Source organism: Diabrotica undecimpunctata, chromosome 8 (assembly GCF_040954645.1).
Source record: "Diabrotica undecimpunctata isolate CICGRU chromosome 8, icDiaUnde3, whole genome shotgun sequence".
Classification (NCBI taxonomy): Eukaryota; Metazoa; Arthropoda; class Insecta; order Coleoptera; family Chrysomelidae; genus Diabrotica; species Diabrotica undecimpunctata.
In genome coordinates, this window is record NC_092810.1 from 55,397,767 (window position 1) to 55,421,731 (window position 23,965).

The following is a 23,965-nucleotide window of genomic DNA, read 5'->3' on the forward strand; positions in this document are numbered from 1 at the left end:
TCGTCATGTATGATATAGTCATTTTTAATTTATTTTATAGATCAATATGACTAATATGAAGCATGTATTACTGCATTTATAATCAATTGAATTCTCTCAAAGTTTTTTAATAGCTAGTCCCCTATGATTCCTTTCATTTCTTTTTCTGGATATATCCACATGCGCAGAATTTTTAACAATTGAGTTTCTACAATCTTCTTTTATTGATACCGTTAATAATAACGTGAAATAGGAATTAAAGACCGGAAGGAAATTATATAAAAGTTAAAACACAAATTGCAATAAATACTTCTTGTATTCAGAAAATTGTACATATTAAAACATATCACATCGATTTTTATTATCTAATTTATCTACTATGAGATACATAAATCCACATTTAGAATTTTCAACAACGTTGGGATAAAAAAATAAATACACTTACAGCATTACCCTAGATGATAGAAGAGCCATTATCACGAAATTTATAGGTTTTGTATGTAATGGCTGAGAAAATACTTCACAAATTAACGTTTCAAATATTCAAATGGACAGGTACAAATAATGAAGTTTGGTTTTTTCTAATCCAGTAGTATTATAAATTGATTTTGGGTAAATTATTTCATCAACGAAGAAAGATTAACAAAAACTGTAAAGAACAGTAAAGAGCATGAGCGCCAATTTGCAATATGAACGAACCATTTTTGTACATACCTTATTTTAATAAACTTCATAACAATTAAATAAGATAATAGGCTTATTTCTTTTCTGTCCTTATTATTTTTACTTTTTTTTTTTATTGTATAATGGCTTTGGCATAGCCAATTAGCCAATTATTTTTACTTAAAAAAAGGTATACTACATTCCTCTCGCCAAGCACAAGCGCTTTCGAGATTTTAAATCTGCGATGCAAAATTCAATTATTTGCATATCATTGTACACCCACAGAATACACCACCCAACAAGAAGTGAAAGCTTTGTCGGTACCTTTGATATTCGTAGGACAGAAATTTCGGACGGAGAATGACAGTTGGCACTACTTAGTACACTAAAAAAAGTAATGAGGAAGTCGTTCAAAATAGTAGTAAAATTATAGTTACACCGAGAAACAAAGTAATTATTAAAACTAATGTTTTTTAATTAGATCTGTTTTATATGAATTGTATTTTTTTCTGTAAAATTTAATTAACCCATCATGTACTGATAAGTAAAAAGGTCTTAAGTCAAAAATATCGACTTGTTTTTTTTTTAACAAACAAATTAACGTACTGAAAGTATTTTAGTATGTTAAAAAAAACGATAAAAAGGGATTGAATTTGAGAGTTAATTTCAAAATAGATTTGAAAATCAGTCGATTTCTATTACTTTTTGTCGATTTTTTAAGGTATTAAAATACGTATACGTATATACAAAATATGTATAACGGTATTATTCTTTTTTTTAGTTTTATATTATAGTAATTACTATTTAAATGGGAATAAACCACAATTAAAGGTTAAAGTAAGTTTATACGTTTCAATTTCCACTTCGGAAATCGTTCTCAAAATACAAACCAAAGAATATAGACGCTTAGCGTCTATATTCTTTGTACAAACACTAATGTATTTTGAGAACGATTTCCGAAGTGGAAATTGAAACGTCAATAAACTTACTTTAACCTTTAATTGTGGTTTATTCCTATTTAAATAGTAATTACTTTAAAATGCCGCAAGAAAATAGCTCCAGAACAGTATTATATTATACTTTTTTTTATATTATTACACTTTTTTTATGGTATTAAAATATGTATAACAGTTTTACTCTTTTTTTAATATTAGACAACACACACGAAACAACACTTGTCAATACATAAACAAACTTCAGTTTTTATAGGTTGACAAATAAACTATTTAGAACATGGCGGATTCTCACAGAAATTTGGATTGCGAAAAAGCCCTTCGTTTCGCTTCTTGTTGGGTGGTGTATTCTGTGGTAGTAATCATTGAGCAAGTTAGAGCAATCATTGAACACGATAGAAAATTATTTTCCAGATTATTTCAAAGGTTACGAGAATCGGGTAGTTTCAACACCAGAATCGAAATGGTCGACCAAGAGTCGACCTTGTTCAACAAGAGGAAGACGTTTTGAACAATGTGGAAGAAAATTCAGGAATTGGAGTCCGTCGGCAATGTTGGGCTGAGTTCGTTTACTACGTTAAGTATTTTGCACGAACGACAACTCCATCCATTTAATTATACCCCAGTTCAGAATCTCCTATCAAGTGATTTTTTGCCCAGAATAAATTTTTGCGAAACATTTTAAATAACCAAGGACAGGATCCAGATTTTATTTCAAAAATTCTTTTTACAGATGAGGCAACACTCACCAGAAGAGGTGTAAATAAATCGAAAAAATTGCCATATTTGGGCCGATTAAAATTCACATGAAACGTTGTCTCGGTACATTCAATACGAGTTTAAAATCAATGTTTGTTTTGAGATAGTTTGTGATAATTTCGTTGGCCCTTTTGAACTTTCAGAGAGGCTTTTTTCACAAGACTATTTAAATTTGCTTCGAAACGATTTGCATCAACTGTTATGTTCCTTTAAACATCAGACTAAATATGTGGTTTTTATATGACGGTGCTCCACCTCATTATCCCCGTGAAGTGCAAAATTATTTAAATACTGTTTTTCCTCACCGATGGAACATCCGTGGCCTCCCTGAAGCTGCCATTTAAATCCCTTAGACTTTTCTTTTGGGGACTTACGTGAAACAGCTTGTTCACTGAGGACCGGTGATAAGAAGAAATCTTATAAAGAGATGTCAAAGATGTATGGAACTAAATGGAGGACACTTTGAATATTTTATTTAGCGGGTTTCGAAACTTTTAAATGTAATTTTTGTTGTTTTTATGTTGATTTAATTTTTTTATGTTTTTATGTTTATTTAAATATCATTTTAGAATATGTTAGTATTTGTCAACTATTCCTGATATGTAAAAAATGTATCGCAATGACATTAGGATGACAACTTACACAATTATTATGGTTTCAAGTTTATTTTTCGGGTGTAACTACAATGATATGACGTAAACAATTGAATTTTGCATCGCAGAATTAAAAGCGTTCATCTCGAAAACGTTTGCGTTTAACGATATGAATGTAGTATATCTTTTTTGAGTAAAAATAGTAAGAGAATAAAAGTTTAAATATTAAGAGAAAAAATGAGCACTGAAAGACGATGTGGAGCCCTCTGGGTAATACATAATTTTTGGTGGGGAATTTAGGTTTCTCGTCCCAAAAAACCAAATATTTAAAAATAAATATAACTTTGACAAGATCTAAGTAATCAACTCGCAACTGTCAGAATTTCTGCGCTTTGACTGTCAGGAGAAGAGTAAAAGAAGCCAGATTGGATAACAGAAAACCTGTTACTGCACCGTTGCTTACTGTAAATCATGTATTATTTTTTCATAGACGAAACCAGATAAATATAAAATATAAGAACGGGCGTGACAGAAAATGGCGAAGATCTGGAGAAAGGATATGCAATTGCACTAGTTCCTCAAGAGAACCGTTTAGTGATGGATCAAAAATGTTCTGAGGGATTAGTTGTACAGTACAATATTAGTAATGTGCCAAACCATTATATTTTTTATTAAAAATGATATATGTAGTTTTAATAAAGTGTAATGTAGTTTTTAATTTAACCCTTAACTAGTCGCTACATGGTCAAAAAGACCGCACGTATTAAAAATTGCTAATATTTCGGAAAAAATTACATTTGGCAACCACAGCCTTCAGTAGCTTACTCATTCGATACAAGGAGCCTCAGTGCTAAATCAGAGTAGCGGGAGGTTTGTTGATTAGGAGTTACAGCGCAAAGGTAATAATTTCCGCGCGCGTGTAGTCAGCTAAAAAGTTTTTATAAATCGTTTTATTGTGTTTCTTATCACCTTAAGGTATGTATAAACGCTAGTTTTTTTAAATAATATACTATTATACTTTTGTTTTATTGTTTAGTAACCTTTTGAATATACCTCTCTTCTACTATGTAATTAGTCATCAAATTTTAAATTACTTTGCAGCAAATTACTATTACGATATTTCATAATTTTCTTTGTTCTATTATTGAGAATCAAATATTAATTTTTTTAAATTTTAAGCTACAGCAAACTTTAATATATAACTTGTTTGGCTTTATTTTTAGAATGGACTATGAGAACGAACAAAGGAGACTTCAAGCCCTCATGGAAGAAGAACCGCTTGATATAGAATATGACGATGACGAGAATGAAGTAAATCCGGAAGTTATTGATGAGAGGTCGGAAGATTCGGAAAGCGAACAAGAACAGGATTTAGAGGAAATAGGAGAAGTTTTACTGAACAATGTATAAGAAGAAAGTGTTTTTAGGGGAAAGGATGGTAGGTACAGGGTACAGTGTGGAGAAAGCATCAAAGAAAAAACAAAAGGGTACGCATGAGCAAGCCTAATTTAGTAAAACAATCACCTGGGCCTAATAGATTTACGAAAAAGTTGAAAGACATTTATGAAATATGGAGTTATTTCATTGATGAGGATATGATTTACATAAATATCTGGCAAACTAATGGCGAAGGTGTCGAAATATTTAGACTAGTTATGTCCTTATCGCGATTTCGGTTTCTTCTAAGATGCATTAGATTTGATGATAAGGTCGATCGTGAAGAACGTAGGAGACTGGATAAGATGGCCGCCATGCGAGTATTTTTTGATAAATTCGTAGAAAACTGTAAATCTGGATATAACTCTTCGCAAAATTTAACATGCGATGAAATGCTTCCTGGATTTTTAGGGAATTGCCCTTGAATACAATATATTCCAAGCAAACCCTCAAAGTATGGGCTCAAAATTTTTAGTTTATGAGATGCTGAAATGTATTATACCATAAATATGGAGGTTTATGTGGGTCGTCAACCAGATGGCTCATTTACTGTAGACAATTGCCCGAAAGAAGTTGTAAAAAGAATGTGTGCGCCAATAAAGAATTCTGGGCGCAACATTACTCTAGATAATTGGTACATTAGCATTCCTCTAATAGATGTTTTAAAAAAAGAATTTGGATTGACTGTTGTGGGGACCATTGGAAAGAACAAAAGGGAACTGCCCCCTGAATTACTTCAAGGATCTCGTCCTCTAAAATCAAGTATGTTCGCCTTTACCGATACATGTATCTTAGTAGTATATCCCCAAAAAGAAGAAAGTTGTATTGCTTGTTTCAAGTCTACATGATGACGACGCTATAGATAGAGAAACATTTGAACATTATAAACCAGAAATTCTGACGTTTTATAACAAAACAAAAGGCGGGGTTGACGTCGTTGATCATCTATGCTCCTCTTATGATGTTTCGCGAAAAACAAGACTTTGGCCCATGGTAATTTTTAACACGATGCTAAATATCGCAGGCATTAATTCGCTAGTGATTCATGCAAGTAATAACTTTGCTGATAATAAAATGCTTAGAAGAAAATTTTTGAAGCATTTAGCATTTTCTCTTATGGATGAACATCTACGGGTCCGAGCAACAGTAGACAATTTAAATAGAGATCTGAAGTTACGTATTAAGGCCATATGTAATATTCCTAACACAGACGGCACTCCAACGAATGGAGTACATGGTAGATGCTACTTTTGCGACCGTAAAAAGAACCGGAAAACGACTGTTTCCTGCTGTAAATGTAAAAAGTTTTTATGCAGAGAACATACACGTGCAGTATGCGAAGAGTGCCAAACTGAACTTATTCGGATTAACTAAAAGTTTCCTTTTTTTTTATCGGAGTAGAATATAGTTTTTTTAATGTTCTCTCCAGTGTTTTTAACATTAGTTTACTTTTTATATTATTTTGTAATATGTTACTCTACTTATTAAACCTTAATAAAATCGTGTTTTACTTAAACTGGTTCCAAATACTTTTATTAACACAAACTAAGAAGTAAAAGACCAAACGGTCGTTTCGACCGCGCGCGACTACTAATTTTCAAAAATTCCTAGCGACTACTGAAGGGTTAATAATGTATTTTGTGTAAAGTATCCTTTTAGTACATTTTTGTTTGTTCGAATATAAATAATTTGTCTAGTTTACGTTCATGCTGGTTTATAAATTTAGGAAATCAAAGAATATGTGAAATATTTTCTACAGACATTACATATTTCTACAATTACGTATATAGAACAATAGTGAAGATAATAAATGCATATTTACACTGAACATACACCATAACGTTGAAAATTCACTTTTTCATTAATACTTAAAATCTCAATTGTATAATAAAAACTAGATAAAATAAAAAATACATATAAAAGTTTATAATACTGTTTCTTCAATCCGTTATTCTATAAGGTAATTGTAGAAAAGAAAGCATTTAGTAGTCAAAGAGATCAAACTGCAAGCAAATCTCCAAAATCAAATTTCAAAAATATTTTATTGATTATATTTACAGATGTCTTATTCAAAATACAAATACGTCTCGTTCCTAAGATGGATATCGGATATGTTGCACCTCCCAGAAAAATGTTTTTAGGTTGCCATACCAAATTTTAGACTTAAGCTCAAAAATATTCATGACGATTTGATATATTTCATTAAACAACATTGTAGACTTCTCATTGGTGTCCACCTTCAAGAATTATTATTCCCTACAAATTTAGTTACAGTTAAGAGGGAATCCTGGTCACACTATAAAAGTTTATAAAAATTTTAAGCTTTATATACATCAAAGCAGTATCAAAAGAGATATCCATTACTGTTGTAACTGGATCAAAGCAATGCCGGGAAATAGGCTGATGTTAACAGAACCGCAAGGAGGGGAGATCATAACTAAAACAGCTAAGGGATGCCCACAGGAGGGAGTGCTTTTTCTCCTCCTGTGATCACTCCTGGTGGATGATCTGATCTTGCTCCTTGACGCACAGTGCAAGCCTATGCGGATGATCTAGTAATTATGGTAAAAGGAAAATTCAGAAATATTCTATCCAGCAAACTCCAATGAACATTAAATATTCTTACTAGATTGTGCGACATTGAAAAACTCTGTCAATACTAGTAAAACAGAAGTAGTCAGTTTTATAAGAAGATAGAACCTAGATAAAATTTAGGTACCCGCACTGTATGGCAAAGAGACGAAGGAGGTCAAATATCTAGGAATAACACTATATAAGCCGCTTACGTGGAACGCCCATCTGGAAAGAATATCCAACAAAGCAAAGCTTTCCCTTTGGACATGTTGAAAGATATGTGGCAAATCATGGGGTAGGCAACCTAAACATATGTACTAGCTATATACGACTGCAGTCAAGGAGTTAGAGCTGGAGTACACGCAGGAGCAAGGAAACAAGGCTACGCTTTAGTTAAAGTCTAAATCTTCCAAGCAGAAATTTATGCTATAGAGAACCTGTGCCTGCAGGAACTAATAAAGAAGAACTTCAAGGACAGATCTATAAAAATATATATGGTATCGATAGGCGGCATTAAAGGCGGCTGAAATCGAATCGAACTGACACCATGTTAGTTTGGAACTGTCTTCAGAATCTAATTGGGATCGGAAAAAGTAATAAATTAAGTTTACTTTGGGTACCCGGACATACTGGTATTGAAGAGAACCAAAAAGCGAACCTACTTGCCGCCAAGGGATAACCAAAAGAAACATTCATAGGTCCGGAACCTTTCGTTGACATAGTAAGAAGCGGATATGAAGGGGAGGTACACCAATAGTTGCATGGCCAACGGAAGTACGTAAGCAAGAAACACATGTCACACACACACAAACACATTCCAAAAGAATGATGTCGGACTGAGTAGAACGGATGAAACGTAACCATTGGTACGATCAAATGGGCCTTAAACATTCACATAAACCTTCAAAAAAAGGAACGATCCATTAGATATGAATAGGAATTATCTGGGAATTATCGCAGGTCTCCTAAAAGGGCACTGTCGTCTCAAGGGGACATAAAATCGGACTGACAGAAAGTACGCATTGCAGATTTTGTCAGACTGAAGACGAGACGATGGAACACTTTCTGTGCAACTGCCCAGGGTTGGATAGAATAAGGCTAAATACATTTGAGCTTTATTAACTCCAGTCTACGACTTCGTAGAAGTGTCATCAAAGACTATAATAGACGTTGTTAAAAAGGCTGGGCTGACAGGATAACTAATGACAGATTCGATTATGAGATTGCATAAAAAGATTGATTAATATTATCAGGGATTAATCAATTTTTGTATATGTTATCCAATTTCAATATTTTTTTTCAAATATAATTAAAAAGTTATAAAAAATATTCATGATGACATGTGTTTCAGCCATTCTATTAGGAGCTAGCTGAATGATGTGGATTCCTACAACAAAATTAAAAAGCATCCCTAGATCATCGCTTCAAAGGCTCTGAGAAACAACGAAGTCGTAATTTGTCTAGTACAGCTCCTTTATATTTAGTCGTTAGGAGTCAATGTTAATGATACACAACACGATATATGCAGATGAGCTGCCTAAGATTTTTCAGCAACTTAAATTGGGTATTAACATAAATAGAAAATTTTTATTTCAATACCCAATTTTCGAAAACATTTGCTGTACAGATATCAATACCATACGAATAAAATTCGGAATTCACAAGAACATTTGGTAACACGCTCGTTGACTACATCATACATAATGTTTAATTCATTTTATCATCAATTCTACTCAGTTTATGCTTAAATTCCAGTGTATCTGTAAAAGTTATGGCTCTTGCAAATTAAACATAGAAGGTAACCAATAAAATAATTTCGATGTAAAAATGAAATATTGTATAAAATATTAAATATAAAATTAGTATACTCAGTTTAAACATGATCTCTATCACAAATAATCAACAAATAAAGATACCATTTGATTTATTTGACAAAATGGACAAATTGTATAAAAAACAGTGAGAAATTGGCTACTGTCACACCAGATTAGAGACAAATCATATATTAAGAATTTACAGCCAGATTGATATTATTTTTAAAACATAGACTATCTTTACTTGTCGATTTCAAATATAGCATATCCATAAGAAGCGGGGATATTACTAAATATTGCGTTTTGAACGCGCACATAGTATCTCAGGTTGAGAAATGCTCTAAAATCTATATAAGTCAGATAAAAAATGTTTTTATCAGTATCTTAACTTTCTTTAAAACAAGGATATCCATATAAAATATACCAATTTTCATAACTAATGAATAAAAAACTGTAGTTAGACAGAGTATATATGAAGAGAAGAATCTTGCACACATAACGACACAGGTTCTATACACTCTTTAAGCAAACATATTAGACCTTTTTTAATAACAATAATCTAAGTGGTGGAGAAGGTAAACAGGAATAAATCTTTAATAGTATATTATACGATGAGCATTTAATGATGGTCATTATGATGCGAGTATAAGAGATACCGCATGAGCCGCGTAACGGCGAATGCCGAATAGAATACGAGCATCATAATGGCAATTAAATGCGAGTAGTATACATGATTTTTTCTACGATTATTCCCAACAAAAAAATATTCAAATGTTATTTATTTTGCAACAAACAAATTAAGTAATTATATGATTAATTATTTTTGATTCGGTGCTTCTGCGGCAAATTGCTTGATTTTATTCGTGGGGAAATATTCGTGAATAATTACTTATATCTAAGTTATGTCCAATGGACAACATAGATTTTAATATTGAGTAATGAGTCCATAAGGTAGATTATTTAAATTTTTTAGACATCTCTTCGAAATAAACAAATAAAACATTACCGGAAAAACTGTTTACCTTATTGTCAATTCTTCTCTCCAAAAATTGCGAAAAGACCTTTCCGTAAGTTTTTTGCGATTTTTCCGGCAGTAACTTTTCTGACGTTATTTTTGCCAGTAAAGCATATATATATGTTAAATCTAAAATAATAGCCTATTCGCTCCGTGCGTAACCATGGTAGGGGTACCTTGAAACGATGCCAGCGTGCGTAGCGGCGAAATATGACACAATTGAACCTATCTTTTTACGCATAAATTTTATCAAAAATGTGTGCAAATACATGTTGCGTATTTAATTGTGCTAATAATAGCAAAAATAGTAAGTGTAGTTTTTATAGGTTCCCAAAGATTACATATAAATTAGAGAAAAGAAAAAGATGGATCCGTGCTATTAATATGAAAAAGTAAATATCACATAACCTCATTTTTATGCAATTGAAATAGGAAATATTTAAATAATTTACCTTAAATGATATTTTATAAGGCTTCAAGCTAACTGCAGAGTGCCCGATGACTTAGCTAATGTCCAATTAATTATGGGACACCCCGTGTATATATATATATATATATATATATATATATATATATACACAATTATTTTATATCAAATAAAATGTAATCTCAATTGATCTACGGATACTTTCAAATTAATACTTTTATATGGATTACCTTGTTCGCGTAACAGCCAGAATACGATAATTCAGTCCACTCGAACATTCCGACAACGTTTCAATGCTCGAAAAATTAAATTATTTGTCACATATACCTCATTGCAATTTTATTTGCCGAGTAGAGTGGGGAGTCCAGCAAACTTGTTGGGAACCTTTTTTTGAAGTCTTGTATCTATCAGCGTCTTGACCTTATCCGGTAATTCTTTTAATTCCTCGTCGTCGTATGTGAACATAAACTTACAGTTTTCTAAATTTAAATCTTTCTTTTCAATCAATTCCGTACCATGATCCAGGCAATAGGTTATACCTTCTACCATGTCAAAAATCTGTAAATACAAAATTGGTCAGAACTATAAAGAATGCATCAAGTTTAATACAACATTTACTGGAAATACGTATCTATGCGAATATGTATATCCCATAACGTATCCCCTAACATTTGAAATTAATTGATATACACAAGATTTTCCAAATTGGAATATAAATATTCAAAGCATATAATTTTAAATAGCATTCGTTCTAATTTATTTTAATTGTCCGGTAAAATGTTAATATGGATATTCAAAATATCAAAGAGTAAGACCCATGTAAGTGTGAAAGCAGCTGAAAATTAAAGTATATGGTAGTAGGGAGCCATTAACGGAGGGAAAGTCCTGTGTTGCCACACATTAGATTATCGTTTTAGTTGCCCCCACCAAGTGCATCACGTGTTTAATTTGGAAATACATTTTATTGTCCATTAAAATCAACGTTTCGGCAGGAAACCCTTGCTTTTTTCAAGATTCTAAAATGACCAAGATTAGGAACAAAAAGTTATTGTAAAATATAAAAAAAACTTAACAAAACGTAAAACGGGACACTGACATTAATGAATTCACAGAAGTAAAAATTTATATCTAATATCTCATGGTTTACTGTCATTAACATATAATTATTTTTATATGGGCTTATCGTTGGTTTTTTTTTAGAAAAAGGTAAAGTGGAGATAAATTATGACTTTAAGAGTCTTTTATGGTGTTATATTTATTATTATTTAAATTAGATTGAAATATATTTTATTTAGGTTCTGTGTATCTTTTTTTTCATTGATTGCGTTAGTATTTCTTTTTATTTCTATTGATTTTCGAAGTCAAATTTATCTTTCTTCTCATTTTCATGTTTTGTGAGCGCAGTAATATTGTTCTTGTCATATTTGTGAGGCGGAATTCTGGATTGAACCAGTTGACTGGTTTGCCCAATATAGACACCTTCACAGTTAATACATAGTATCTCGTAAACAACATGTGATTTGTGTTTTTAGTTTAGTGAAATATTTATTTAAAAGGTTGTTGCCTTTGTGAGTCACTGTTATATTATGCCTGGCTAAAAGATTCGTTAGATATTCGGATAAACCTTTTATATATGGAAGAGTTTTATACGCAGTCTTGATAGTGTTGGGTTTATTATTTGTATTGTAAAATTTATTTAGTCTTGATTTGAAAATAGTTTCTGGATCTGTTAGTTTTATAGATATATCAGCAAGACTTATAATTACAGACTTCTTATGGGAGAATGGATGATGGGATTTATAGTTGAGATATCGTAAAGACCACATTTTTTTTTGTAAATCACATGGTTTTAACTGTGTTATTAATGCGATGTAAGGTGATATCCAGAAAATTTATTTAATATTTTGTTCAATTTCTATAGTAAACATTAGTTTTTGATGGTAACTGTTAAAAATATCTAAAATTTCGTTCATTTTATTTGTTGGGATAGCACAGATGCAGTCATAGATATAGCGGTAAAATAATGGTTAATTAAAATCTTAATGAGTCACGACAGATTCTTGTAAATCTTCCAGAACGAGTAGAGCAATGACACTAGAAATACTTGCACCCATTACACATCCATCCATTTGTTGGTATATTTCGTCCTTATACAAAAAGTATATATACAATTTCTCCATTCCTTCTTGTTATTCATTTTTCTTTTCTGGCCTTCTAGTACAATTTCTTCCATATCTTTTTCTACCTCCTGATTCCATCTATTTTTTGTCCTTCCTTTTCTCTTTTTTAAAGTTATAGTGTAGTTCAGTACTCTTTTTGGAGTCCTCGTGTTCGGCATCCTTTCTAGGTGACCTCGCCATCTTAGTCTCTGTGCCTTTATGACTCCTATTATGTTAGGTTGATTATATAATTTCTTTAACTCATCATTTGATCTTCTTATCCATAAACCGTCCCTTATTATTCCTCCATATATCTTCCTCAGGATTTTCCTTTCCCATATCTCCAGTAAATTTTGTTCATTTTTTGTCATTGTCCATGTCTCACTGCAGTACGTTACTATTGGTTGTATAGTTGTTTTGTATAACTGTATTTTTGCCTTTCTTGATAAAAACTTGCTTTTCAACATTCCACTAAGAGCATGTACACTTCTATTGCCTGCCATTATTCTAGCTTGTATTTCTTCTTTAATGTTAGGTTTGCGTGATATTATTGTACCTAGGTATGTAAATCTTTCTACCATTTCGAATTCGTATGATAATCCTTCTTCTACTTCTACTTTAAACTTTTGTCCATCCCTGAACTGATCATCTGTCCACTGCATACATTTTGTTTTAGTTTCATTTATGTAAAGTCCCATTTTCTTTGCTGCTTTTACTATTCTCTGTACTATCTCCTGTAGGTCTTATTTTCCTCTTGCCAGCAACACTATATCATCCGCAAATGCCAAAACTTGGTGTCTTTTATGATATAGGAGTCCTTCTCTATTGATTTTCGCTTCTCGCATTATTTTTTCTAGGCATAAATTGAAGAGTAATGATGACAAAGGATCGCCCTGCCTTAATCCTTCGTTTACTATAAATTTGTCCGATACATGATTGTTTACTTTGACTCTGTTTTCTGTATTCTCTAAAGTAAGATGTATCATGTTACGCAACTTTCTGCTAACTCCCAGTTCCTCAAGGGTCTCTTTTAATTCCTTCTTTTTTATTCTATCGTATGCTTGCTGGAAGTCGATGAATAGCGCTATCGTTGGTAAGTTGTGTTCATAGCTTTCTGCTTGTAATTCCCTGATTATGAATACTTGGTCCGTTGTGCTTCTCCCTCGTCTAAATCCGTACTGATATTCGCCTATTATATTTTCAACTTCTTTTTCTAGCTTATCTTTTATGGATTTTGATAGGATTTTATATACGGTATTTAGTAAAGCTACTCCTCTGTAATTACTGTTTTGTCTCCTTTTTTGTGTAATGGGCAAATAATGGCTTCCTTCCAATCTTCGTATTCCGGTATTCGTTCTTTTATCTATATCTCCTTTATGATCTTGTATATCCAATTATTTAGCAGTTTTCCACCATATTTCATTATCTCTGCTGTTATGTTATCGCTTCCAGGGGATTTGTTGTTTTTCAGATTTTTTATGATTTCCTCGATTTGTTCTTTGCTGGGTGAATTATCTTCTATGTCTTCTAAGTGTTCGATTCTTGCTTCTGCTTCCATACATTCTCTTTGGTTTGACTTATTATTGCCATTTAGTAATTCATCAAAATACTCTTTCCATCTTTCGGCTATTTCTGCTTCCCCGCTTATATTATTTCCTGCTTTGTTTTTAACGAATATGGGTTTTTGTTGGAAACCTTTTTTTTCATTTTTAGCACCTTGATATAGGTTTTTTATTTTTTTATTTCTGTAATTCTCTTCTATTTCTTTTAGCTTATTTTCTATGTGTTTTCTCTTCTTTTCTCTCAGCACCCTCTTTACTTTTTGTCTTTGCTCCCTATATCTATTCTTTGTCTCTGTTGTTTCTTTCGTGATCATTTCCATCCTTAATGATTTTCTTAGTTCTATTTCTTTTTGGCACTCTATGTCGAACCAGTCTTTCCTCTTTTTATTCTCTTGTTTATTACATTCTTTTGCTGCTTTGTTCATTATTTGCTTTATGTTTTCCCATTTGTTCTCAGTTTGCTCTTCTATTTGTATCTTTTTTAGTTCTCTTTCCATTGTTTCCTCGTATATTTCTTGCTCTTTTTTTGTTGCTAATCGAACTGGGTTATGTATACATTTTTTTTTCTGGTATTAGTTGCTTAATTTTGATGCCCACCATGTAATGATCTGAGTCGGCGTCTGGTCCTCTGTATGTTCTTATCTTCTTTATACATTGCTGTTTTTCTTTTTCGATGAGCACGTGGTCTATTTGGTTTTTAGCCTTTCTATCTGGCGATATCCATGTTTCCTTGTGTATTTCTTTTCTTTCGAAATATGTGCTCATTATGATCATATTTTTTTCTCTTGCGAAATCTATCAGGAATTGTCCGTTCTCATTAGTTTCATTGTGTTTACTATATTTTCCTATTGTCGGTCTGAATACTTCTTCCTTCCCTATTTTGGCATTTGCGTCCCCTAGAATAATTTTCATATCATATCTGGGTATATTTTCGATTGTTCTGTTTAATTCATTGTAGAAACATTCTTTGACATCATTATCTTTTTCTTCTGAAGGCGCGTGAATATTTATGAGGGTGATTTTTTGGTATTTTCCCTTGAACCTGATACTACATATGCGGCTGATACTGGTTTAAACTCTACTATTGCTTCTTTTAGCTCTTTTCTTATCATAAAACCTGTGCCTAACGTTCGATTCTTTCCGCCGCTGTTAAAAAAACATTGTATCTTCTATTTCTAATGTATCATTTCCCAGCTGTTTCGTCTCCTGTAAAGCTACTATGTCAAAATGGAACTTTTCGATTTCTCTCGCTAAGTGTTTAAGTTTGCCTTCTCCATATGTGCCTCTTTCATTCCATGTTCCTAAAAGTAAGTGTTCTTTTCGTAATATTTTCTTGTATTTTGGTCCGGTTTTCATTTTTTTTCCTCTTTTTTCCTTTTTTTTGTATTATCGCTAACCTTGTTCTGTGCTTGTTTCGTCAACTTTATTCCAGTAGTACATTTAGTTGCTAGTTTTTTGATGTTTTTTTACATATTGCGCCTTCTTTGTCATTCCACTTCCATTCGCTGTTATTTACCCATATTTTTTTACTCCAATCTTGACTTCATTTCCTTTATTTCTTTCTTCTTGAGCAATGTTTCTAATTGTTTTCTGTATTTCTCGTTCTTTTATGGTTGCATCTTCGTTGATATATATTTTGTACTCTTTAATTTCTTTTAACTTGTGCTTTTTTTTCCATTATTTTTCTTTTTTCTTCTTGTTGTTCCAATTCAATTAGGCATGTTTTTTCGCCTAACTTGTGAGCATTCCTTATTTTAACCTCTACCCCTATATGTTGTTTGATGAAATTATTGATTGTTCCTTTTAACCCTGCTTGCTCATATGTGTCTATCTTTAGGCCGTACATAACTATGTTATTTATTCGTCGGTGTTTTTCCATAACTTCCATGTTTTTTGTTATTTCTCTGAGTTCCTCCTTGATCTCTATATTTTCTTGTTTTAGTTCTGAATTTTCTTTTCTCAGCTCTCTGTTTTCCATTATGAGCTTTTCTATCGTTTCCTTGCATTCTTTTTGATTTCTTTTTATTTCCTTGATATCATCGGTGAGGTGGCTCACCATTATTAGTAATTGATCAATTTTTGTTGCCTCATTTTTTTTCTCTGGAGTTTTTGTTGGTGTTCTCGAGAACTTCTTGCTCTTTCTGAAAATGTTATCTTCTTCCTCGCTGTCTTTATATCTGTCCTTCCTTTTTGCCCCTCCTTCTGAAAGTGTATCATCACTGTCTAAATTTTTCATATATTTTTCCATTTTCCGGCGCCAAACACTGTCTTCCACCTCAACAGTTCAGAGAAGACAGCGTTTACCGTATTCATTTTATGTTTATTAACCCAGATATGCCCATTATGTCTACTTGTGATTTTAATTATTTTTTTTCTTATAATGGTTTAATTTGGGATAAACTAAAATATATTAGACGAAAATAAAATTTATTTTTTTATTAAATATACAAAATTTTGGGCGTCCTATATGTAGGACGATGGGCACTTAAGGGTATCTACCTTAACTATACACTTTTTGTATGGTATACCAAAAAACATTTGACGTGGAGTCCTTTGTCGCATTTTGAACATCTGGTGGTTGTTTTTTCATGGCAATGTGCACAGCGTGTTTGTTTATTTTGAGGAATTACCAAATGATCCATATGATCAAACCTAATGTCTAAACCTTCGGTGATTGACTTATGACCTTTCGAATGTGTTTTATTTTTTTTATTTTGTATTAATAGCGCAGTGGCTACTCGTCTTCGGAATTTTAACTGATCTAGGTCCCCTCCTCTTTGTCTATGCAACTGCCAAGCATTTTGCAGACCTACATCAATAAAGTGTGCCACCAGCGGAAAATACCATTTCTTGCCCCTCAGTGAAATTCTATAAAGGCTCAAATTTTGGTCACATCTGTCTACTCCTCCCATGTTTGCATTGTACAAATTTACCAGATGTGGCTGCGACACCTAAAATATGTATTGTAAAATGTCATGAAACTATGCATGTTGTTGAAAATAAAAACTAAATGCTTTTGTAATAATAATCTAAAAAACTATAACTTACCTGAATATTTGTCCGTTCTTTTCGTGAAAATCTTTTCATCCTATGCAGGGGGTTTACGGCTGCTGCATTTGAGTACAGGGTGACAATGCTGTGTCATGCCACTTCACGACAATAATGTTCTGGTTTTCTGTTTTTTTGAAATCGAAAACGCCTCGAGCTTGCTTTTTCATTTCTTTTGAGTTTGTTAGTGGCCCATTAGGTATGCGATTTTCACGTATTGTGCCGGTAGCGTTGAAAGTTTTTTCCGATAGCAATTCTAACAAAGATAACGTGGAAAAGAAATTATCGAAAAATAGGTGCATCCGCTTATTAGGCCACCTAGTTCTTAAAACGTCGGCATACTCCAATACAACAGATGGCCCTACTCCATAATCAATATACTTTTCGCTAATATTAGTGGTAGCACCTTGGTAAGGTTCCATCCAATTTACGTAGCCTAATCTACTTGCCCCTACCCAAAGTTTATAGCCATAGCGAATTGGCTTATTGTGAATAAATTGTTTACAGCCATGGCGGCCGAAATATTTACCAAATTTACCACATTTACCAAATTTCAAAAATGCAGCATTGAGGTGATCAAACAATGGCCTAACTTTAGCAAATTTGTCGGATGTATTTATAGTGACGTTGTCAGTTAAGTGAAAGTGAGATAAAATATATTCAAATTTATTCCTTGACAAAGCTTCAGAAACCAGTACATTTTGACTGTCTCTTTCGTTTTCCCAGAACATTCTCCGCCTTGGAACTGGCACATATCCACTGAGTAATAACACTCCAATGAATGCCTTTATCTCACGTTTTTCTATTTTCAGGCAATGGTTTTGTTGCCCTGCATATCGATTTGATTCGACAACTATTAGGTCCAATATTTTGTCATCAAAAAATAAAGAAAACATATCTAAAGGGGTTTGCAGAGCTATTTCTTCTTCATCGTTACTAAATTATTCACCATCATACACCAAATCTTCGGTTTCCCATTTATAAATCTTTTTTCTCTTTATTGTTTTTGTTCTCTTTGATGGCGTTTCATATTCTTCAACTGATGGGCCATCTTTGTCATCTTCTGTATTAGAGAAAATGTCTTGCCTTGTATTATATTTATGAAAATTTATTTCAGCAGGCGCTCTAAGCTGTTTAGCAGGTAGATTATTTATGGTAAGTGTGTCTTCGTCACCAGAATCTTCATCAGTTTGAGAATCCGTGGCATTTTCTGGCGGAGAAATAGTCAATGACTCAACATTCTTTATCATATCTTCCTCGTCCTCCAGCATAGCCAGTGCATCATTTAGAGAAAAACCCCTGGAAGTGTAAATATACATGACATATGCTAAATTATTGATATATTTTGTATAAAAGCATGTAATTTACGCAAAAATAATGTTTTGTATGTAGTACTGTTATGTGTCCAACGTCCTACATGTAGGACGCTGTGGAAAAGAGGTTCAAAAATATATCATAACATATTTGTACATTACTGTTAATACTATATTGCTAAATATACTTCTTTTTACGTTAAAATGCACATCCCAAAATATTATTTATATAGTTTTAAAAATAAAAATTTTGCTTACCTTTCGAAAGAAACACCATACTCTGCCATTTTCAAATTTACATAATTTTGTATGTTAACTACACAAATATTATGGTGTAACTAATAGTCGTTTTATATTTTATTACATCGGGTAGTTCCTAGAGATCGATTACCTAAAGTCAGCATTTAGTTACGGGGCAAGAATGAGACAGGATCGGACTTGCTTCAGGCGTTCTATATGTAGGACGTTGGGCATATCTGGGTTAAACGCTGTTATTTTTCTGTGTCTACCCCGAAAGTCTACTCACAACGGCAACGTCGCAATTTCAAAGGTCAGAGTTTCGTTTCTATGCTTTGATGTTAATTAGGCTTATCAATTACAGCGATCTTACTTTTTATAGGGCCTTGGTGTTTTCGGATGTAATTTCACCGATTTTAAAGTTTTTTTCTTAGTACTCTCCTTCACTTAATGTCTTATATTGTTTACTGGATATTTTCAATAATTTATTTTCCGTTACAACTCTCAGAAATTGAGTTTATTGCAGACGACAAATAAAATATTTGTTTACGTTTTGGTTACCGTGTTGCCAACCTATACAAAAAGTATGCTGAGTTTAATGTTAACTCTACAGATGATTGAATTCTTGCAATGGGATGTTAGTGTACTCTTTTATCAGTGGCAAGTTTTATTGGAATATTAGTGTATAGTAAAATGATTGCGCAAACCAGTCAACTGCTTCAATCAACAATTCGTTCTCACAAATATGACAAGAACAACATCACTGCGCTCACAAAACATGAAAATGAGAAGAAGGATAAATTTGACTTCGAAAACATCAAAATTTTAAAAACCCAGCAAAACAAAAAGAAGTGGGAGATATACGAATCAATAGAAATAAATAGAAATAAAACTAACGCAATCAATGACAAAAAAGATACACAGAACCTAAATAACATATATTTCAATCTGATTTAAATAATAATAAATATAACACCATAAAAGACTCTATCTCCACTTTACACCTTTTTCGAAAACAATAACGATACGCCCATATAAAAATAATTATATATTAATGACAGTAAACCATAAGATATCAGATATCAATTTTTACTTCTGTCAATTCATTAATGTCAGTGTCCCGTTTTACGTTTTCGTAAGTTTTTTTATATATTTTACAATAACTTTTTGTTCCTAATCTTGTACATTTAAGAATCTTGACAAAGGCAAGGGTTCCCTGCCAAAACGTTGATTTCAATGGACAATAAAATCTAGTTCCAAATTTAATATTACTTATTGAACCTAAACCCAAGAAATAATAATTTTATATTAATTATATAAGCTATAATTTAGCAAAAAATTTTATGAATCAAATATAGAAAATTAGGATATTAAATTTAAATCTCTATTTTCTTATCATACTTAATTTGATTTGAATTTGATTTGAAGGAGCACCGATGGAGTCACTACTGTCATCGGTATTAGTAAACCTTTTTGTGCAGGAAATGGTAACACAAGCAATAGGGACAGCAGAGGATAAACCCAAACTATGTAACAGAGACTAAGTAGAAGGACAAAAACTAACTGGAAAAACTATGCTATCCAATATAAAGGACAGGACTGAAAAAATCAATATAGTTCCAAGAAAAAACAAAATAGAGACTATGTTTAACATCGACAAAAAAATCTCAATCATATTACCATGCGCAAAAACAAAAATTGCATGGAAGATCAAGGAGTATACAAGATCTCTTGTGAGGACTGCGACTAATCGTACATTGGATAGATCAATCGAAGAATATATAAGTGAGACGAAAAGAAACTCGAAATGCCATCGAAAGAAAAGAAAAGACGGCATCCTTAACACAACATGTCATAAGCACAGGACATAAAAAAGTTCAATAAAACAACGATGCCAGCTAGCATTGTAAATATTCAAAAAATTTAAATACAAGAGGTGATGCCCAAAAAATTCAAACTGTATGGAAACCAGCTATACAAAAAAAACGTAGAAATTAAACACGCAAGTAAACTGGCGAATAATATATATATATATATATATATATATATATATATATATATATATATATATATATATATATATATATATATATATCATATAAATGAATCCATTAATGTCAGTGTCCCGTTTTACGTTTTGAATCTTGACAAAAGCAAGAGTTTCCTGCCGAAACGTTCATTACAATGGAAAATAAAATCTAGTTCCAAAAATATTACTTATTGAACCTAAACCTAATAAATACTAATTTTATATTAAATATATTACGGTTTAAGAAACTCATAATTATATACAAATTCACGCACAGAACGACCTGATAATGTTTCTGCTTATTTGCCACCTGAAGTGGTAGCTACTTTGATGGCCACGAACGAAATATGGTTTAATAAAATTCGTCAAACACTTCGTGTATGAATCAGTATCATTAGAGTCTTACAACGCGTTATTCCTGCATAACCTTGCTTCGTTAGAGACTCAGGTAAATACAAAATCACACAGAACGCCCAGCGAATGTCTCTGTTTATTTCCCACCTCAAGTAGTAGCTACAAAAGATACATCTACTATGATTTCCATGAAATAAATACGATTTAATAAAGTCGTTTTCTATCCTTTTGAGCTGTTCAAAAATTGCAAAGTTTACAGTATCAAAGTAAATGGCACTTTTTGTAGCTACCTCTTCAGGTGGAAAATAAGCAGATATTCGCTGGACGTTCTGTGTGTAAATGTATAACTACTTGATCTCTGACAAAGCAAGCTTATGCAGAAATAACGCGTTATAAGACTAATGATACCGATCTATACACGGAGCGTTTGACGAATCGTGCTCTTGCACGATCAAATTCGAATATTTATTTGGTTTTTTTTTTTATTTGCCAAGGTTTTAGTTTCCCCAATTCTACAAAAACGAAGTTGTTACTTACCATTGATATAAATAAACTACTCCTACAAATGTCACATTCATAATCACCCTCATCGCCCTGTTGAAATTTCTTCTTTTTTCCTCGATTAACCTCAGGAATAGGTAGTTTTTCCCTGATTACTTCTCCAAACGTGTACAATTTCTCCCGTTTTTCAATTTCTTTACAACTCAATTCTTGTGCAAGCGGCAAAGCTTGTCGTACTATTTCTATATTGCACTTTGGATCATTTACAACATTTATTAGAAGCCTATCAAAGGAAAACATAGCCGGTTCATTGCTCTTTCTTAAAGCATCAAAGAGACTTCGAGCTGTTTTTAGCCAATAGATTGGAGCGAAGTAAACACTTTCGGAAACTACGTATCCAGTGCTGATACTTGATGTGAAAGATTTGGGAAATACAATAACGTACTGACCCGGTTCTTGAACCGTATGACATAAGGATACCTAAAAATGGTATAACAGTTAATCCGCCAAAAGGCATTAGCTTAAAAAAATAATAATATAAAAAGTGGTTAAATTTACTAAAGTAGCATACCTGATTCTCGACAAGAAGATTCGGAGGAACCATCACTGTATCTGATGGTAGCCACAATTCTTTATCTTTGCAGTAACTGGGAACTAAATTCTTTAGAGCCGAATGAAAATGCTCGCCCATCGAATTAGGAATTCCATACCATATTTTACTCCCACCTGTGTGAAGGTATTCTATCCAAGGCAATCCGTGGGGATCTCGGTACCAACAACATGCGCTAAATACCATACCAACGTGAAGTGTAGGTACTGTGACACCTGAACAATAAATAAAACAGTGATTGAAGACCTTATATAGTAAATAGCTTTTTATTGTAAATTATGTTATAAACTCCATTCGCTTAGCTCGGGCATATTTTGACAAATTCATTACAACACAACACAACAATTCCTACTTCTCGGTATTAATAGCTAAAGTATCCTACTATTGCAGACTTCTTTCTTTAAAAAAAGAAGAATTATTCTAAATAGTGGAAGTGTATACTAAACCCATCAAATTTTGGGTAGTATATATTTAAAAAATATATTTTAGTTGTTATAATTTAACATAAATATTTATTATATGGTGCAGATAAATAAATATTTATTGTCGGTAATTCGCAAAGTTCTATTTTATTTACTATTTAGTTTGTTTAGTATTAATATTGGCTATGAGTACGTGTGCTTGGTTGTATAGTAATTTCCAGCCACTTTTAGTCTGTCAAAAAGTAACTAACTTCGCAAAAAAATAATTACTAAATTCACTAGACAGTTCGGACTGGGAATAGCGAAACGAGTATATCAATGTGTAACCTTTTTTATTTTGATGTAGATAGAAAGGTCACCTATAATGCGAACGGCAGCTAGATGATTGGTAGATAGTGGTTTCGAAACTAGCTTTTGAAATTGGTATTTGGTTTAACAGAATAAATTACCACACATAAGAAGAAAAACATAGAGAAAGGGCGCCACTTAACTTTTTGTAAATAAAAGGCAAAAGTTAGAAAACGTAGATCTTTCACAACAAATTACGTTCTCACAACGAAAAATGTAAAAGATCTGGAAGTTAAAATTGTTACAAAACAATCATGGTAGTCGCTAGAATAGTTTTAAGAATATCTTTAAAGTTTTTTTTTTCAAAAAGTCAATATTTTTGTAGTTATTCGTGACTGAAAGTTCATAAATTACACTTAACCCTTTCGATACTGTTGCCGTAAAAGTACGATTTTTATTTGCAGCTTTGATGAGCGAGCGCCGTACTATTACGCAAATCAATCTCTATCGTTCAGGTTCAGTCACCGTACATTTTTAATTATTTACATCTTTGAAGAGCTATAATCGTAATAGTACGTTCTACATTGTCCATCTTGCTTACTACTACCGTTCATTTACGTTACGATCCGCAAACACACCATACTGATGCCGTACATACACGGCAGCACATTACTCACCCTAGCGCCGTACTTTGTGAATACCGTTTTTTCAAGTTTTACGAAAAAAAAATTCCACTACTACGATAAAACGAATATAAACAAAATGTCGACAAACGAAAAACGATTCAACCATTTCAATATAAAGAATGTAAACTACGGAGGGGCAGTCTCTATCGCGAAGTGCACAATTTTCCCGACGCCGTATATGAGCAACGCGCAACCGATACTTGGCACGTAGCGAAAGGGTTAAAAAAGCATGTTTTTAAAGTTTTTCGCGAATACCTCCAAAAATTTGGATTTTATCGGGAAAACTGTTTTAATACAAAATTAAGCTTATAAAACAAAGAGTAAACCATAAGCTTAATATTAACAATGTTATGGCTGTTCGAAAGTACATTCATCGAATACAAAAATCCAAACATATGACGTTGAATAACCGAAGCACGTTAAGTTTTTTATGGAAAATTTATAAAAACTTTTTTAAAGAGCTTAAAAAACCTTTAAAATGACCTTTAAAATAAATAGAGAGTTATTGAAGACGTATTTTAAGTCATCCCTTAATAAAACCA

General features: G+C 32.4%; 1 protein-coding gene across 3 annotated transcripts in view; it reads right to left on the bottom strand.

Moving 5' to 3' along the window:
* Window positions 1–282: 282 nt before the first annotated feature.
* Jarid2 (Jumonji, AT rich interactive domain 2) overlaps window positions 283–23,965 on the bottom strand; it is a 91,491-nt gene continuing 67,808 nt past the window's right edge. For 2 of the 3 annotated variants that reach the window (XM_072540307.1, XM_072540305.1), the window contains 3 exons: window positions 21,989–22,242; window positions 21,454–21,897; window positions 283–10,772 (listed from right to left, as the gene is read on the bottom strand). In XM_072540307.1, the coding sequence (XP_072396408.1) occupies window positions 10,554–10,772; window positions 21,454–21,897; window positions 21,989–22,242 (917 nt within the window). In that variant the 3' untranslated portion in view covers window positions 283–10,553. The remainder of the gene's footprint in view (window positions 10,773–21,453; window positions 21,898–21,988; window positions 22,243–23,965) is intronic. The other variant, XM_072540306.1, reaches the window with a different exon arrangement.